Source organism: Phoca vitulina, unplaced genomic scaffold (assembly GCF_004348235.1).
Source record: "Phoca vitulina isolate PV1807 unplaced genomic scaffold, GSC_HSeal_1.0 scaffold4, whole genome shotgun sequence".
Taxonomy (NCBI): Eukaryota; Metazoa; Chordata; class Mammalia; order Carnivora; family Phocidae; genus Phoca; species Phoca vitulina.
This window is the reverse complement of record NW_022589707.1, coordinates 5737112-5756229: the sequence shown is the minus strand read 5'-3', so window position 1 is coordinate 5756229 and position 19118 is coordinate 5737112. Positions and strand designations below refer to the sequence as shown.

General features: G+C 42.6%; 1 protein-coding gene across 1 annotated transcript in view; it reads left to right on the top strand.

The window, feature by feature from the left end:
* MGAM2 (maltase-glucoamylase 2 (putative)) overlaps positions 1 to 19118 on the top strand; it is an 81572-nt gene that overhangs the window by 43974 nt on the left and 18480 nt on the right. The window contains exons 24-40 of the mRNA XM_032401283.1: positions 984 to 1139; positions 2268 to 2489; positions 4281 to 4435; positions 5468 to 5636; positions 6193 to 6289; positions 6768 to 6880; positions 7341 to 7466; positions 9011 to 9139; positions 10274 to 10381; positions 11992 to 12054; positions 12881 to 13015; positions 14595 to 14679; positions 15704 to 15842; positions 17728 to 17861; positions 18136 to 18170; positions 18271 to 18387; positions 18917 to 19065. Of these exons, the coding sequence (XP_032257174.1) occupies positions 984 to 1139; positions 2268 to 2489; positions 4281 to 4435; positions 5468 to 5636; positions 6193 to 6289; positions 6768 to 6880; positions 7341 to 7466; positions 9011 to 9139; positions 10274 to 10381; positions 11992 to 12054; positions 12881 to 13015; positions 14595 to 14679; positions 15704 to 15842; positions 17728 to 17861; positions 18136 to 18170; positions 18271 to 18387; positions 18917 to 19065 (2132 nt within the window). The remainder of the gene's footprint in view (positions 1 to 983; positions 1140 to 2267; positions 2490 to 4280; positions 4436 to 5467; positions 5637 to 6192; positions 6290 to 6767; positions 6881 to 7340; positions 7467 to 9010; positions 9140 to 10273; positions 10382 to 11991; positions 12055 to 12880; positions 13016 to 14594; positions 14680 to 15703; positions 15843 to 17727; positions 17862 to 18135; positions 18171 to 18270; positions 18388 to 18916; positions 19066 to 19118) is intronic.

The following is a 19118-nucleotide window of genomic DNA, read 5'->3' as shown; positions in this document are numbered from 1 at the left end:
CTTGGTTTGTATCAGAACACTGAAGAAGACAGTGGGAGCTGGGACCCTGAGGCAAGGCAGTTCTTCTCTGGGCAGATTTAAGACTAGACCTGCAGATTCCAGATGTGATACAGTGAAAATATAATTCAATACATTGGCCTAGTTCTGGAGAGTATTTAAGTTACTCATTTAAGTTAAAGACTCTGTTTGAGACACAGTTGACACACTACTTTTATACCATTACAGAAAAGGAGAGTTGAATAGAACATTAGGGGTAATTCAGTTCTGCCCTTACTGAATGAGTCCCTTACATGCTAATCTTTAACAAAAGGTTCCAATTGTTAGTTGACTATTTCAAGTGCTGGGAAATTCACTATCTCTTAGGGCAGCCCCCTTCCATTTTGACAATGCAGATAGAAAAAAATAAGAGCCTGGTTTCTGTACTAAGCAGAATGGGATTCCAGTCCTAGCTCTGTTGTTTCCTAGCTGCGAGATCTTGGGCAAAGCATTAAACCTCTCTAACCCTCAGTTTTCTATTTTGTGAAATGAAGATAGCCATATTATTTGTAGCATAGGATTACCTTCGAGGATTGATGGAGATAATGCATATAAAGTGGTTATCACAGTGCTTGGCCCCTATAAATGCTCCATAAAGTTTAACTGTTGTTATTACTGCCATCATTATTACAATGTGTGAGCACCACACCCAGAGGGCTGTGAGTCTGACAAAGACAGCCCTGCTTGTGATCTGTACTCCTTCATATGATGAAAGCCCTTCCCATTCAACATTCCACAGTGACTCCATGAGGTGAGAAAGGTCAGGAATAAGCCAAGTTCATTTTCCCGACCGGGAGGTCAAAAGCTCCAGAGGATAAAAAATAATATCCCAAATCTCCCATGACAAAGTGGATGAAGGGCTAGCTCCCCTTCCAGATCATCAGGGAAGGACATTAGCCGGGTGGCTCAGCCTCACCTTATTTGTCGTGTGGCCTCTCCTTCCTCAGGTGGTGAAGATCAGTGATCTCAAGGGACTGGTACTCGGTCAAGAATTCTCCATTGAATGGAAACTTCCAGTCAGTGACCTGGAGAAATTCAACTGCTACCCTGAGGGTGCTGCTGTCTCTGAGGAGAGGTGTAGGCTGCGGGGGTGCCTTTGGGAGGTAATAATCAGTGAACAGATTACCACAGTGAGCAGAAGTTGGAAAAACTGTCCCATGAATAATTAGGCACCTAGAAAACACTTCCCAAATGTTGCTGGGTTGAAGAGTAATCATCCTTCAGAAAGAAAATGACACTATGTCAACTGATAAATTATTTTGCCAACTCCGTGTGAGAAGTGATCAGTGTTTTCCTCAGATATCCCAAATCAGAAGACACTCTGTCTTTCCTCCAACCACAGCATTTAAAATCCCACTTTTATTTTTAACACAACAATAATACGTTGGGTATGCATTGTGCATTGAGTATTTTAAGTGAGGTGGTTTTTTTTTTTTTTTTCATCTATTAGAGAGTCCTTGTGGAAGGTAAGGTAAGACTGTTTGTCTTCATTTGAAAAATAGAATGAAAGCCAGAGAGATTTCCTCAAGGTCACAATGGCAGCAATGAGAATGCTGGAGCAGAAGCCTGTCTGAGGATTCCAGTCTCCAGATCAGGCTTACTGCTGACCCTTCCTTGTCCACCCAGTAGAGGAGGCCAATGGGCATGTGTTTTTTAAATGGATTTAAATCATTTCCTGGTGCTGTCACAACAAAGTACCACAAACTAGGTGACTTAGAACAACAGAAATTTGTTATCTCAAGAGTTCTGGGAGCTAGAAGTCTGAGATCAAGGTGTCAGCAGAGTTGGTCCCTTCTAAGAAAAGGGAGGGAGAATCTGTCTCATGTATTTCTCCCAGATTCTGGAGGTTCTCTGGCACTCATTGGTCTTGCTTGGTTTATAAAAACATCACCCCGATCTCTGCCTTCCTCCTCACATGGGGATCTCACTGGGTGCAGGTCTGTCTCTGTGTCTAAATTTCCCCTTTTAATGACACCAGTCATATTGGATTAGGGTGATCTTAATGATCTCATTGAACCTGATCATCTGTAAAGACCCTATTTCCAAATAAGGTCACTTTCACAGATACCAGAGTAGGACTTCACATCTTATGGGGGTGGGGGGATCATAATTCAAGCCATAATAACGGGCATGGTGTAAGAGACTTTGTTTGTGTGAACCAACTTCTCCAGGAATCAGACCCTCGAAGTATGGTGTTAGAAGCTGATGGAGAATTTCTCCTCTTGTTCTAGTACACAACTGTTCCTGACGTGCCCACCTGTTACTACGACACCATCCCTAGGTATGCCGCCAGTAACATTCAGTACCTGCCTACGGGCATCACCACAAACCTTGCCCACCTGGGGGCCCCAGAATCAGCCCGAGCAGCCCCTGCCTCTGGCTCTCTCTCGGCAACAATCAGCTTCCTCCAGCTGAGCGTGATCTACCACACAGAAAACATGCTGCAGTTCAAGGTAATTTCCAAGGTGGTACAGGTTCTGATCCTCAACACAGAGTTCTTACAGCTCCATGTGGACGAAAGTCATTGAAACACTGTTGGTCCAAATCTATCATTTTATGGACAAAGGCACCATGGCCCAGAGAGGTAAAGGTCAGAGACTTAGGAGCATGGTAGAACCAGGATGTGACCTTGGACCCACCAGGGTTGTGAATGTCCTGCACTGCCAAGTGCTCAGTCATAAGTGTCCTCAAAGAACCCCTTCTTAGCCCTGTGAAAAAATGTGTCTGCTCCATGGGAAACTCATACAAGTGGCATTGACCCACTTCCAATGTTAGAGTTATTTCTCTAGCAGTGGTTCTTAAACTTCAGAGAGTACCAGAATCACCCACAGGTCTCCTTAAAGTTCAGATTGCTGGGCCTCTGCCCTGGAGTTTCCAGTCTGAGAGTCTGCTTCCTTAACACGTTTCCAGGCGATGCTGATGCTGCTGTGGGGGAAGGGGCCACACTTTGAGATCCACAGCTCTGCTCTGAGGGGAGTACAACGTGACCCACATGTATTTCCTAATAGCCACACTCTTAAAAATGTATTTGAAAAAAATCAAACTAACATGCTGAAATATTATCTCACCACGTAATCCAAAAACAGTTACTGAGATATTTTAGAATCTTTTATTCATACTAACTCTTCAAATTTTGGTGTGCAGTTTGCACTTATAACAAGTCTCAATTCAGATTAGCACCTGTAGAGCATTCAATGGCCACAAGTGCCTGGTGGATCCACTGCTGGGTGAGTTAGAGACAGAGACTGCAGTAGGCGGAGCTGCCTCACAAGGTCATCTTTATGTGTACCAATAAGGAGATTTCAGGGAATGATTTCCAAAGCCAGTGACTCCCCAACAGGGGTAAACAGGCTCCTTTTGTTAGGGCCTGGGATGAGTATCAGAAGGGGGTTTTAACATTATAATGAAGCGGAGGTAATTGTGCCATCTACACAGACCTCTCCTCAAATGTTTCTTTTCCTGTTCCAGCAATTCCATAGTTAGTTTCTAAAAGAAAAAGTTAGAGTTAGGCAGAAGCTTCTAGGAGTTTCCTGAGTTCAGGGGGTCAGCCTTGAATTCAGGGGGTCACGGGGGTCTCACCAGTGACAGTACCACCTTGGACAACCAGCTCTAAACATTGTTTTTCACACTGTGTTGGAGGAATCACTCCAGGGATCTTGTGAAAATGAAAATTCAGATTCAGAAGTTGGAGGGGAGGGAGGCCTGAGATTTTGCATTCCTAACAAGCCTCCAGGTTATACTGCTGCTTTGGGTCTGAGAAACACAATTTTAAGAAGCAGGGCTACGGGCAAAACTTGTCTTAAGCATCTGAAAGCTCAACCAGTAAGATCTGAGTCCATATAAAAACTTGGTTCTCTAATTTCTGACATATACATACATGCCCAAACATAATCTTAACACAATTACGTGCACGTACATATTCACGTACTCATAAACACACACACGCACACACACACACACACACATTCTATCCATGAAATTCTATACACTGAATTCATAAATTATTTAGAGGAAGTGTCCTCCCTGCTTCTGAATAGGTATTTCTGAGGCATTTTGGAGTTCAGGATCCATATTGGGCACTGTAGGTCGGGGGGCTTCACTTCTATTTGCTTTGGGATATTTGATGCCTCCCAATGTGATTCAAACTGGCCAGAAAACATGGGAACTGAATTATATGAGCTGGCAGGAGGGATTTTAGGTCTAAGATTATTCCATCAGAAAGTTTCCTTCTCTCTTCTTGTTAGATCTTTGATTCCACAAACAAAAGGTACGAGGTCCCAGTGACTCTGAACACCCCTCCCTCTCCAGTTGGATCCCCTGAGGACCGTCTGTATGACGTCATGATTCAGAACAATCCTTTTGGGATCCAGATTCGACGAAAAAGCTCCAGCACTGTGATGTAAGCACTATTTATTTAGTTCTCATTAAAGTGGTTCTAAGTCTAATTATGGTGGTTCTGATTAATGCACATAAAATATTAATCTTAGAGACAATGTAAGTATGTGTGTGTGTATGTGTGTTAAACAGGGAGTAGATCTATTGCTCTATTTTCTACTAGTCACTAACTCAACAAGAAAAATTAATAAGAGGCTTAAAATAAGTGTTGCTTGATTTCAGAAAAAAGAAAAATGCATGTTCTACTCATTGTTCTTGTTAAGTAGAACAGAAAACTCTTTTTAATAAGCATGACAGATAACCTAGGATAGAAATCAGCTCTATATAGCCTCATTACAAAATAACAGAAGACTCAGGAGAGAGGGAATGTTTACTAAGGAAAGAGAAACAGTTTCTTACAATCAGCTCTGTAGACTTAAAGCCTTTTCCCAATATTAAAATGTGAAAAGAGTTGTCATTTCTCATCCCTTGTCCTGCTGCTGAATGGAATGAAGTGAAGGTCTGGATTTTGCCTGGGGCTGAAGTTCCCCTTCCAAGTAAAAACCATCACGTGTAGGCACACATGTAGACAGCCTTTGGCTCTCTTTGACTGCATGTCTAACTTTGGTCAGTGGCATTCTTTGCTAAGAAGTCCTTTGGCCAATCAAGAGAAGTCATTCGAAGAGCTTCACCCTTTTCTGTTGGGAAATTTGCTTAGACCTTGCTTATTTATTCATACGTGTATTCAAACTGATACTCCAGACAATGATAACTAGAGATAAAGAGATGAGTGAGACATAGTTCTTGCCTTCAAGGAGCCCATGACGCAGAAAAAGAGTTCTCAGCCTTGCAGACCACAGAATAAAAATGCAAACGCAGAACGTTGGCAGTGAGTCATGGCCATTGTTACGAGCTGTGTCTTCAGCCAGTATTTGAACCTGGATCCAGCTGTGCATTCCTTTAGGAGGCTTCAGAATCAACTAGAATTCCCAAATGGGCCCCGTGCTTGCTCTGGCCTGTGATCAGTACAATGTGGAGGTATGCCTTTGTGTTGCAGTTGGGATTCTCAGCTGCCTGGCTTCACCTTCAACGACATGTTCCTCTCCATTTCTACTCGCCTCCCCTCTCAGTACATCTATGGCTTTGGGGAGACGGAGCACACAGCTTTCAGAAGAAATATAAAGTGGACCACGTGGGGAATGTTTGCTCGTGATGAGCCCCCAGCGGTAAGCACAGAAGAATAAGACTATCAATCAGTTTCTCTCCGTGTAAACTTATCTTAATCCATATGTACGTGTATAGTACCCTATTAATCAGCTTCACCTTATATTGATAAATTCTGTTCTCAGATGAAATAGGCCACAGGTTATGCTCCTTCTGTCCCTAACATATTTTTTCCTGTGGACTATGGATTTTACTTCATAAACTTTTCTTTAGTATATTCTGTGTGTCAGGTACATGTCTTATGTAATAAAACGCTGTCTGTTCTCCAGGGGCTTATAGGCTAGTAAGAGAGAGAGATGCAGAATTAATGGTAATCCAGTATAATCAGTGCTATAATAGAATTACATAATAATAAACGAGGAAGACATGGAAGGGGAGGGCACCTGGTTTTTTATTTGGGGTGGAAAGGAAGGTTAAGGAAGGTTTTATAAAGGACGTGACATTATGCTGAATCTTCAATATTGAATAGGAGCTTGCTGTTTGCATTATGATGTAGAAACAACTTTTCGAGTATTTCTTTTTTTGATTACTGCCTACTCTCCCCCATGGCTCTCCCAGTACAAGAAGAATTCCTATGGCGTCCACCCCTACTACATGGCACTGGAGGAGGATGGCAGCGCCCATGGCGTGCTCCTGCTAAACAGCAATGCCATGGGTAAGACAGAGGCACGTTCCCTGGGTACCACCATAACTAGCTGTGAACCCTTTCCTGGGATCTGGAATATCAATAGAAATAGAGAAATTCAAGGGCAAGGGAAATGGGATAGATAAACTGACTTTTCCTTCCTTCCTTCCTTCCTTCCTTCCTTCCTTCCTTCCTTCCTTCCTTTCTTCCTTCCTTCCAGATTTATGAAGAACTTTAGGCCAGGTATTAGCGGTAAAATTTTGACCAAATTGCATGACCTTCTTTTACTGTGACAGTTTAACTTCCTTTCGCAGAGTGATACAAGATGTTGAGATTAAGATTATGTTTGGGGTACCTGTAAACCCATCTACTCCACTACATGAAAGAAAACTTTCCAGAGAAGGAGAGCTTTAAAGAAAGAGAGTGAAGAGTACATTTGAGGGCAGATTTCCTATCTGGGTGATGTATAGTTCCAAGGACTCCTTGTCTTCTTTTTTTTTTTTAACAGATGTGTCATTCCAGCCCACTCCTGCCCTAACATACCGCACCACAGGAGGGATTTTGGACTTTTATATGGTTTTGGGGCCAACCCCTGAGCTTGTAACTCAACAATACACTGAGGTTAGAATTCACTCTATGCATTGATAAACAATCAAATGTTTATTGGGTATTACCATGTTCTTAGCACTGAGATAGGTCGATTTTTATTTCTGTGTCTCTTGTGTATTCCTACTACGTTATTGCTGTCTTTCCTGAAGTTAGGTGCTAATGTTACAGGTATAAAGGCATAGAGATGCCACACGTGTCTCTTAATTATTCGCTGAGCATCCTAAGAATCTCTAATCAGTAATAGCCCCTGAGTTCTCAGCCTTCCCAGAGTGGAAGCTCCAGAACACAGGAGATTTTCTGTCATTCTGCATGCTGATGGTCATTCCATATTTATTTGACTTTCTGATTTTTCTTGAGCGAGGCCTCTTAGATTGGACAGTGCTCAGTAGAAGTGCTCAAGTTGCTTCAATATAAGACTTTTCTTCCCTTTCCCCAAAACTCTTCCTGGATCCATTTTTCTTTTTTATTCTAGTTGATTGGTCGGCCAGCAATGACTCCATACTGGGCCTTAGGATTCCAGCTAAGTCGCTACGGATACCAGAATGATACTGAGATCTCCCAATTGTATGAGGCAATGATGGCGGCCCAGATTCCCTATGTATGAATTCCCCCACTCAGTCCGTGGTTTGATTAGTTATGGGAATTTGTGCCTAATTATAGATTGAAAATGTCTTCAGGGAAACTATTGATGACTATTTCAATATAGGAAAATGTAGCTGTGGAGCTAGTCTTGTATGGAATACAATGCTTTTTAAATTTATTTCATGCCACCCTTTTAAATCAAGGGTTCAAAATTGAAATTTGCATTAATTCTTCAGTAATTGGCAGTGTGACTGAGGGATATTGTTACTCACTGCCTTTTGCCAGGAATATCCTGCAGTAGGCATGGCTGGTCTTAAGCCATGACTTTGGGAACTTCTAAGTGAGAATCATGTCACGAGGATGACAACCCCAGATTATATTGTGATTGTTCTTAGAGAGGATGGATATAAAGTGACAGTATGAAAGAAAGCAGTTAAAATCAAGTCTTCACCCTCTCTAAAGCACACATAACCACATATGCATATCACACAATGACAATGTAGACCCCTTCATAAGCCACAGGAAGTGTAGGCTATTGCTGTCAACAAGCAGAAGTCCATAGATAGCATGTCCTTCCTCCTCTGTAATCACCAGTTTCTCATCACTTATGCTCTTTCTCTGCTTTCAGTCCACTTCCTGAGAGTTTAGAGGACAATTAATGACTGGAAGATGAGAATAAAGTGTTATGATGTTCTCATCAAAGATAATTTGAAATATTCATCCAGGCTTTAAGTATTTTATTTTTATATACTACTCTACCATATACTTATTAAATGTAAATTAGAAAAAGTTGGAAAATTAAAAGATGAAAATTCCAGAGATCTACCTCACCAAGGTGATCAGTGTTAATAATATGTTGGTTTATTCTTTTCCAAGCTTTGGCTTTTGCACAAATCTCTGCTCCCCAAACAAGTTTTACCTAGAATCTTAAGACAATATGGGTGATTATCCTCTTCAGGCTAAAAAGAAGCACCTCTTTTTTTCAACTGGATATTAACCACGTTAGCCATCACTCACCAATCCTGGATTGAGTGACTTTCACATGCAGAAGTCTGGGTTGGTACTGTTTAGAGAAAAAGGAAGACAAGGTTCTCATCTCATGGACCATCAAGTCAAATGGAATGGCAGAAATATACACATTCTAGAAAGCTATACAATAATATAGTTCTAAATGTGAATAAATCCAATCAGATTTACTGGAGGGGGGAAAATAAAGCTACACTTTTCTGTTTCTCAGGGAAGTCCTGCTTTCTACCCTTGAACATTCAACTAGCACTTGGTTTGATGGGCTCACCAGTTTGAAATTTGAGGAGTGGAAAAGAAATGAATCGAGGGAGGGAAAGGAGAGAGAATTCCAATTGGGGGAACAAAAGGAAAAGGATGGGGACAGGTGATCCGTATGTAGGAATCAGAAAGCAATTTCAATCAGAATTGAAAAGTCAGTGTAGCAAGGTATGGGACAAATTAGGAGGGGCCTGGGCTGGGGTCGGCAGAGCCATTTGTGGGCCCTGAGGGATACTGCCATGGGATCCCCAGCATCTTGCTTGCTCCTTCCTGTAGGATGTCCAGCATGTAGACATCGATTACATGGACCGGAAACTGGACTTCACTCTCAGCCCCAGCTTCCAAAACCTCGGCCTCCTGATTGAGCAAATGAAGAATGATGGCATGAGATTCATTCTCATTCTGGTAAGTATTTAGAAGATTAGTGCCCATTTTCTGTTTCTGTGTTCATGGCTGTAAAATAGTACCATTGGGAGAAACTAGATGGAGAGTACACGAGACTTCCCAAACATTTTTTGCAACTTCCTGTGAAACTATAATTATTTTTTAAAGTTTTAAAAAGCAAATAAAGGACAGAACAAATGAAAAATGGCTTTCCAATGGTGATACTTTTCATAATTGTCACTGGGATGTAATTTATTATTACGATTCCCTTGGTTAGAGTTAGAACTGTGGACTGAAATACTGAATATAGCAAAAACATCCAAAAATCCTCACTGTTTCAGGCTGTGCCTCGGAGGGAATAGCTATATTCTAGTCTCATCTTTACCTTAGGGAGTTCAAAAGCCACTCCAGTTGTATCATTACCCGGCAATGGTGAGGCTCAGGGGACTTACTTCTTCTTAATTAAACTCACAAGCAACTGAGCTAAGATTCAGAACACCAATTCATTATTTTGCATTGGAGGCTATATTTTGATAAACACAGAAGTAGTTACCTGCAAACGGTCCTCCCTTCTAGCTTCCAAGAAATAGAGCATTATTTGCTGACTTTCATTCATTCATTCATTCATTCAGGTATTAATCAAATACTGGGTCTTTGAAAATCACTGTTCTAAAACAGTGTGTGTGTGTGTGCGTGTATGTAATCTAAATCAGTGAATAAGACATTGTCCTTTTCCTTATAGGGATTTTATTCTATCAAACAGAGATAGCCAATAAGTAAACATCAAAGAAAGATAATTTCAGATAGTGATAATTTATATGACAATTGTGAAATAAGATACTATTATAGAATAACTGAGGCAGGTATGGGATGGGGTGAACAGGGAAGCCACTTTGGACACAGAACAGAAGAAAGAAGCTTCATGTTCTTAAGGAGTATTGATATCACACTGTGGGAGCACAATAAATTGGCTTTATTCATGGGAGGGTAATGTCTTTTTAACCTGGTTTATCTCTAGGAATGTTTTCAAACAGCATACTTTATTCCTCAAGAATTTTATAGATATAAGGCAAATTATCTATGGGTATTTTGTTTTTGTTTTTTGTCTTGGAGATGTTTTTCTCATGTTCACTGTTTAAAACCCTTTCATTGCAGGACCCAGCCATTTCTGGCAATGAGACCCAGTATCGCCCATTCACCAGAGGTCAGGATAACAATGTATTCATCAAATGGCCCAACAGCAATGACATTGTCTGGGGAAAGGTGAGCCTTGGGAGAAGATGCCCATAATTAATCAGCACCAGAATGTCTTGATTAAAAGAGGCTGTCAAAAAAAAAAAAAAAAGAGGCTGTCAATAAATCTTGGCAAAATATATGGGTAATTAATAAATTATGAATGAGTAGAAATCTGCCTGATGCTGATTAATAAGACCAAGGTTACAGGTCTAATTCTCTAAAATATCAGTGAGCTTTGTTCTATTATCTGGATCTATTCTGGTGCTCCACCCCTTATGCATTCCAGCGGGCCATGTATCAAACCTAAAGAAGTCCTTTAAGAATGGCTCTGAAGTCTCTGCCTGCCAGGCACCCATACTCAAAACTTGTGTTCATCTTTGACCTATGATGCTTAGCATCCTCCATATTGAAATAAATCATTAAGCCCTGTAAATTCTCCCTCTCCTCATGTCTCCTTTTGTTCCTTTTTGTGACCTCAGTCTTCATCTGTTTGATTTATAGCAACAGGATTGTAGGTGAACTTCCTAACCCCAGATGACAGAAGCTCCTAGGCACGATTCAGACTCTGCTCTGAATCGTGCTGTGCTATTTCCTGTTGTTCTAGGTGCATGCCATGCTCACCGTGCCTTTGAATGTTGCCTTCTCAGCTTACCCAAATAATACCTGCACTTCAAGACCAACTCAAATGTACCCCCCTAGGAAGCATCCAATGACCAGTTTAACTCTCCCTATTTCTTCTTTTTCCTATATTAGTATCCTCAGAGAGGATAGCATGTCACTTAGCACGCACATTTTATCTGTGAACTCTTAGAAAACAAGGACTAGAGGGACTCCTGGGTGACTCAGTGGGTTGAGAGTCCAACTCTTGGTTTCAGCTCAGGGTCCTGGGATCGAGTTCCACATTGGGCTCCCTGCTCAATGAGGAGTCTGTTTGAGGATTCTCTCTCCCTCTGCCCCTCCTCTCGCTCATGCTCTCTCTTCCCTATCTCTCTCTCTCAAATAAATACATCTTTAGAAAAAAAAAGAAAACAATGGCTATTTCTTACTTAAATCTCAGTAGATACAGATTATAGTACAATGCCTATCATGTAGTGTCAGTAAGCGTTTGCTGAATGGATTCATTAATTACTGTATATAGTTAATGTCCTTCTAGATATAGATGAGATTGGTTGAAACTCTGGATTTTTTTAATGCTATGTGTATTTGGGGTCCCCAATAAGTGATAATGCTGCTTAAGAATATTGAGGCTAAGTTTATAGGTTGTGAATGAAATCAATCTTAGTTCTTTAGAGTCATGTTTTAAATTTGTTATTTTTGAAGAGAATTTTGTTATATGTCTATGACAGATCGCAGAGCAGACATTTGAAAGGTGATTGTTCAGAGGATGTATTTAAAGCAGATTTAGCTCATTTTATTTTTGAACTTAATGATTTTGAAAGCTTATGAAATGAGTCAAGGGACCCTAGCCTATTTTCCCCTAACGGAATTTCACATATTCAGATTTTACAATTTAATTAATGGCAAAGATCTCCAAGAATTTTATGGAGATGCATGTCATTAGAGTCTGACACGTGAATCATCTCATGGTCCATGTGCAATGCCTTTTAGAGGTTTTAATTTTTCTTCTTTTTCTCTAGGTTTGGCCAGAACTGCCCAATGTGAATGTGGATACATCCCTTGACCATGAAACTCAGGTTAAGGTATAGTTATGTGCAGATTTCTGTCCACGTTGCCCTAAACATCTGGATACTTATGAGTCTTATCCCAGCACTTGGTTAAGCAGCTCTCTGAGCATGCTTGTCAACTGGTAATTTCTTGGTAGAATGAGATCCTCAAACAGAAAACATAATAAGCAACTAAACTGGAAATGTGTAGAGGGAAATCAAGTGAAATGTCTTCACATGTATGCCTTTAATAGATTGTATTTTCTTTAAATCCAATGGTGCTTGAAAAATAATGAATTGAAGTCGAGAATATTTTCACTGGAGAGGTTATGAACAGACTGGGTTTTTGATGAATTGTCCCCATGTAAGAAAATATGCCAGCCAGGTCAAAAGGGGTAATGTTTTTGAACTCAGCACTTGCTGCCACATCAGCCTGGGCATCTAGCAGCCCCTTTAAACTCTGCAGCTCCCTTTTCCCTGGATGACTGGTCTCCTTTGTTTGACCAGTGTAGAAAAAAACATTTGTATATCTAAAGTTTGATCATTTAGACACAGATAGTTAATTTTCCAGTTCATAGGATTAAAGGCCCAGTCATTAAACAAATCTCATGTTTCAAGGGGATTTAACACTATCTAACCTCCTTCTAGGAGAATAATGAATGCAGTCAGCCTTCTCTGATCTTTGTGTTCACAGTAAACTCTGTAGAAGCAACAGCAGAGCCTGAGGCTAGTTTCAGACCCTGAGAGGGGCAGTGCCTTGCACAAGTACCTGCTCCTCACCCCTTCCTGGTCCCGAGACTCCCCTTCCCGGACAGCCGGACAGGCAAAGACCCAACGTGAGAGTATGTGTTTACTCTTACAGCTGTACAGAGCCTACGTGGCTTTTCCTGACTTCTTACGTAATAGCACGGCTGCATGGTGGAAGATGGAAATAAAAGAGCTGTATGCGAATTCTGAAGAGTCAGAGAAGAGCTTAAAGTTTGATGGATTGTGGATTGTAAGTGCACGCTTAGTGGTTTTTCTTTGGAAATGTTAGGAGTCAAACCATGGAGAGGCAATTCAGAGACAAGCAAAGGAGGGAGCTAAGGCTGGAGGAGTGAGAGAGAGGGATACTCTTATACAGTTGAGGTGCTGGACCCCCAGAGACACAGAGATGATTGTGGGTCTGCCCAGGAACATGCCTGCAGAAGCTGAAGCCCGTGGAGGATATGTGCCGCTACTGAAGATGCTGCCAGAGGAAGGGGAGAGGGACATAGACCCCAGCTTCTCTTATCTCCCACCCTCCAGTCGCTGGCCAGTGCCTCCCATTGGCCAAACTACCCAGAAGCGGATGCTAGGGGAGCCTGAGGGCCCATCCTGTGATACAGGACGGAGCTGGGGCGGGCAAGGCATGGATCCAGGAGACAATAGGTGTTCACCATAGTGCTGCTACAGACTCATCTTCAAAGGCCGGTTCGGATGTTGCTTACACATGTCAGTTGGGCTTAAGAGCAGGGCTTCCTGAAATGTCTGCAGGACATGGTCCGAAGGCTCTTCTATTTGTGCTTTTCTAGGGATGGGCGGCATATTAGCATTCCAATTTTCTTCCTCACTGTCCAGTGGCCTGAAATCCTGAGCATATTCTAGGCCAGCTCTCAAGAGCTTCACAGGTCCGGGCTAGGCTGAAAGAAGCTCATAATTCACCCAGAGACAGACTTACAAGCCCACTGGCAGCCCTGGGGCTTCTCTGGCCACTATTCTCAGGGTGGATCGGCCCAGAGCGGACGTATGAAAGATTAGCCCAAATATAGGCAAAGCAAATAGTGAAGAGCTGTGGGTAGCTTTGAGGACTAGGGAGATGATTGCTCTGGGATTTTTGTTCTGCTGGCGGGCAGATACGGCTGAAAAACTCAAAATAGTAAATAGTTCCCAAAATACTTGCCTTTGCCCTAGTATGTCCTGTTTAAGGTAGTCCAATTTATAAAATCTTAACTTTTCTGCTAACAAAGTCGGCAGTGAATTTTCACCTCAGGAACCGCTACTTCTTGTACTTAAGTAATAAATCCCCCAAGTATGATTTGATTTCCAGATTTGGTTCTGAGTTACCCACAACTCTTCAGGACAGCATCTACTGCAGAAAGCGAGACACTCCTCCTTGTGTTTGGTCTCTGCTGATGTCAGAATTAGTCCAAGCTACTGGACTAAGAAAGAGTAGGGGAAGATAATAGCAACCATTGGCCACAGATAAAAAGTGAGTAATTCACACATAGGAAAACAAAGATGGGTTTCTTGTGTGGGGAGATGTATCAAGGAATCTCCTTAGGTCATGGATTCAGCATAATCTCCATATTTTTGCTACTGTGAAGTAATCCTCACAAGCTTAAAAATGCCAGGTAAACTAGGAGTTTCACACTCTACTTAGATGAACATGGGTTCTTAGAGTCCATTTGGGTCAATGCCTTAGAGTAAACAGAGTCAATGAAATGATTAGCTGAGGGCTTAAATAAGATGTGTTCGCCTCTATGAAGTGGTGTCCTCCAGAGCCAAGGCCACACTGCCTCTGACATCACAGAATCTTTCTTATTAACTCATTGCAGGATATGAATGAGCCATCAAACTTTGTGGATGGATCTGTCAGGGGCTGCAGCGATGGAATTCTTAATGATCCACCCTATATGCCATGTATGTAAATGATTCCTTCATCAAAACTCTGAAAGTTTTCCTCTTATTGTCAAAGCAATGCCTAATTTTGGAGAAAGAAAATACTTGTACACATGACATAAAATCCCAAATAGAATAACCTTGAACAAGTGTAAATTACTAATCAGACATAGAAATAATGACATGATGTATTATGAAAGAAACCAAGCAATGGATGATTACATTTGTAACTATGAACTGATTGCTCACACTTTAAACAACCCCCCCCCCCGACGCACAGAATATTTTGATTAAAGAATGAAAGTCTAGCTCTGTACTCTCTGCCCATGTCCACAGACTCTTCATGAAGGACATGCCCTAGTAGTCCTGTGGTACAAATGGAAATAGAGCATTATAGGACCTTACCATCAAAGGTATCTCAGAAAGTTGAATCCTCTCACCTTATAGAAACCCAGGGAAGGAAGCAACTCACCTTCTTAGAAGCACCAAACAAGTAGTTTGTGGGACAGAATCTGCTAAGTTTCTTGATGTTTAGTCATGGTTATGCTGTCCAAGTCTCACTAACACCTGTGTTCCTTTCCCTCCTCCTTCCCTCCCTCCCCTCCTTCCCTCTTTCCTTCCTCCCTTCCTACTCCTTCCCCCCTCAATATTTATGTATCAGACAAGTGCTAACAAATCAGAAAATTTAGAGACCTTCATACAGTTGATTGAAACAAGATCTATTCCCTTGAGAATGTTACCATCTAGTGGAAAAAAACAGTCATAACAACAAAGGAGTTTCTTGTGCTGATAAGTGGGCTCTGATTGCACTCTATAAATACCAGAGGACAATGAAGCGTGCCTTTCCCAGCTCCACACCCTGTCCTTACCCTTCATTAGTTATAAAGTCACAGCATGTTGATTTTGTAGACAAAATAATTCTTGAAATTGGAACTGTTATGGGTAACAAAGTCGTTGAGTGAAACGGAGAAATAGCAAGCTAATGAGCATTTCTTGTGAATGCACAAAGCAAGTTGTTTGGGAAGTAACTCGCATTTCCGCTCAGATTTGGAGTCCAGGGACAAGGGCCTGAGCAGCAAGACCCTGTGCATGGAGAGCGAGCAGGTCCTGCCAGATGGCTCGCGGGTGCGGCACTACGACGTTCACAGCCTCTACGGATGGGCCCAGACCAGACCCACCTACGAGTGAGTGTGTTCCTAGAGTGGCTGGCTCAATCCCAAGAGCATGCAACTCTTGATCTCGGGGTCATGAGTTTGAGTCCCATGTTGGGTGTAGAGATTAAACAAATAAATAAACTTAAAAAAAAAAAAAAGGAAGAAACCTGCCTAAAATTTAGTCAAACTGAAGGGAATGTTAAGGCCTCCGTGGTCCCCTGGATTCCTTGCCTCTATGTCTTCCACCCTTTGCCAAGGGGACAAGTAGGAGAAGCCACACCCTCACCTTGAGGCGGTTTGTAAGACCTTTCACTTCCTGCTGACTCAGGACCTCAGGTGCAGCCAGAAATGAGTCACCGGAACTTTCTCCGTTCATGGCTCTTTGCTGGGCTTGCCCAGAGCCTTGTGCATGTGCTGTCTTTTCGGTCCCCAGGAATATGTAGGACCTTTACCAAGTTCTCCATGGTGCTACTTCTCCAGGATTTACTCTAAGACCAGCCGAGCTTTGTTTGTCCCAACTGAACCCCAGTCTGAATACCTATGATGGTGCCAGAAAATTGTTATTGTTTTGGTAATTCCCTGGCTTGAGAACTTGTTTTCCCCTACTGAGTTGAGCTCTGAGTCCAATCAAATGGCCACAACACCTTGGGAATAGAGATTTTCCAGGGGGCTGGAAGCTAGAACAAAAGTATTAATTATGCTCGGGGGCTGGTGCTTTCCACAGAGCCCCCAAAGAGGTCAGACCTCCGAGGCTGCTGCAGGGCTGCTGGCTTTTGGAGCCACTGAACTAGGGATGGGGTCAGCTGAGAACAGCCCCAAGTTCAAATCCCACACACCACGCTGTCCTGCCAAGATTTAGCTGTTTCTCTTGGATAGACATTAGTCATTTCTTTCTAGAGCTGGTTAATTTTTAGAGTTCTGCAATGGTCAGTGACAAAGCTCTTTGCATGACTCACATCTACCCTTCCTCTCTATCCCTGCCTTATTTCAGGCCTTCATTATCTCTCAGACATGTGTGTGTGGAGGGCAGGGGTATGTGGGGGGGTGTGTCCATCCACGTGGGGGTTTATGTTGGTGTGAAATATTGGAAGTGACCTAATGGATTAATCTTTACCCCAGTAGCTTTTCCTGACATCATTTACTGAATAATTCATCTGTGTCTATTGATTTGTAATGCTTTCTTCAGCAAATATGTGGATTGCATTATGTACTCGGATCTGTTAATAGCCTTTCTCTTTTTGTTCCATTGATTTTCCTCTCACACAATTGTTTTTATTTTCTTACTGAGACTGCAGGCAGAAGACCCACCTTCCGTAGCCAGATATTTGAACACCTTTTGTGTATATTTGTCCTTGTGTGCCAGATTTATCCCACTTTGTGAGGAGTAGCACAGAGAGAGAGTATTACCAAAGAGCTCTAGTCATATATACTTTTATTTGGATCCTGGCTCTGCCTCCTTAGTCTTTAAATGTCCTCTGACAAATTGTCTAATTTCTCTGAGCCTCAGTTTTATAACAGTAAAAGGAGGCCAAGGAAACCTTCTCAGGAGGTTGTGAGGCAGTAGACATGGGAGCGACCAAGCTGATACCTGGTTTGAGTAATTGTTCCGTAACACCTGTCTCACACCTCACCCCACTCCTTCCTGCCACCTCTATGTAGGCAACTAGTTAATTCAATTTTTTTTTTTTAAGAAAGGAAATCCACATTTAGGGGATGATGGATCTCCAGTTGTCCTGCTGTGACTCTTAGCATCACCTTTAAATAGCAGATGCTTCCAGGAAAGACGCTTTCTGGCTCCAAATGGAAAACCATTGCCACCTCATACTCCAGACTGGCACGGCTCTCTGTAATGAAGCCCCATGGCTGTCCATCTTCGAATTCACCCCCAATCACCTCCTTGTTCCCTTCCAACCAGAGCTGTGCAGGAGGTGACGGGACAGCGAGGGGTCATCATCACCCGCTCCACATTCCCGTCTTCTGGCCGCTGGGGAGGCCACTGGCTGGGCGACAACACGGCCACGTGGGACCAGCTGCGGAAATCGATCATTGGTGTGTGGGCTTCCTCCCAGGGGCCTCTGCTGGCAGGGAGGGGACTGGGTTGGATGCCCGCGGCCACATTGGTTATGTCTACGTATCATCCACATGGGCGGAGAAAGCAGCAGGTGCTGACTTCTCTGTGGGTATGAGTTGTAGTCTCTACCCATCTTTGGATATTTTCATCATGGGTGGCCCAGGGCTTCGAAATCGGGTATGGAAGAGACAGGGCAAACCTACCCTCTGAAAGGGCTACTTTGTCCAACACAGCCGTGTCTTCTCATTGCAGGCATGATGGAGTTCAGTCTCTTTGGAATACCGTATGTAAGTTACATTGGGACCATTATTAATTACTCAATCGGATTCCAGCATGTCTGCAACCTACAAAAGTCCCACCTCATGTTCTGATTTTGCATCTTCTCAGACAGGAGCGGATATTTGTGGCTTCTTTGGAAATGCCGAATATGAGATGTGTGTTCGCTGGATGCAACTGGGAGCCTTTTACCCCTTTTCCAGAAACCACAACACCATCGGGACAAGGGTGAGGTGGCAGCTGGTGCTCAAATCACAACTTCTTTATTACCCTCAAAAGTAGCAGACTTCTTTGTTGAGGAAAAATCATAAAAATCAGAACCTCCATTTCATAGAAAACCCACAGAGTTCAAAACCCCAGAGTTATAAGCAATCCTCAAGAATATCCTTTTGCTCATGTCTTGGGGAATACGTGCCTATGAGGACAGTAGGGTTTGTAGCTCCCTATGGGGCTAAACTAGAAGAAGCTCCTTTTCCTTAGAGAATTTTTATTTTACTCAAATCCATCCAAGCTCCATCAGTGCTGCAGAGAGACCCATCTCTCCAGCCCTGTGCAGGGGACTTAGGAGTCTGTGATAAAGAATGGGAAGCAAGTAGCCCCAGTTTAGCTGAACAGCAGGGGCAAGAGAAAGGATGGGATAGCAATGAAAGGTGGGATCTGTGTAACTGGTACATGGGACATGGGTCTGCTGACCTTTTTCTGATAGTGTTAGGATGGCATAAAGAGGTATCTGACACGTGTTCCTTTATCTCTTTAGAGACAAGATCCTGTGGCCTGGAATTCCACCTTCGAGATGTTCTCCAGAAAAGTCCTTCAGACCAGATACACCCTGCTGCCCTACCTCTACACTTTGATGCATAAAGCTCACATTGAGGGCAGTACTGTCGTCCGACCCCTTCTCCATGAGTGAGTACAGCCTGTTCCCCAAGCAGAGGTTCTGGCCACGTCTGGGGGAGAGC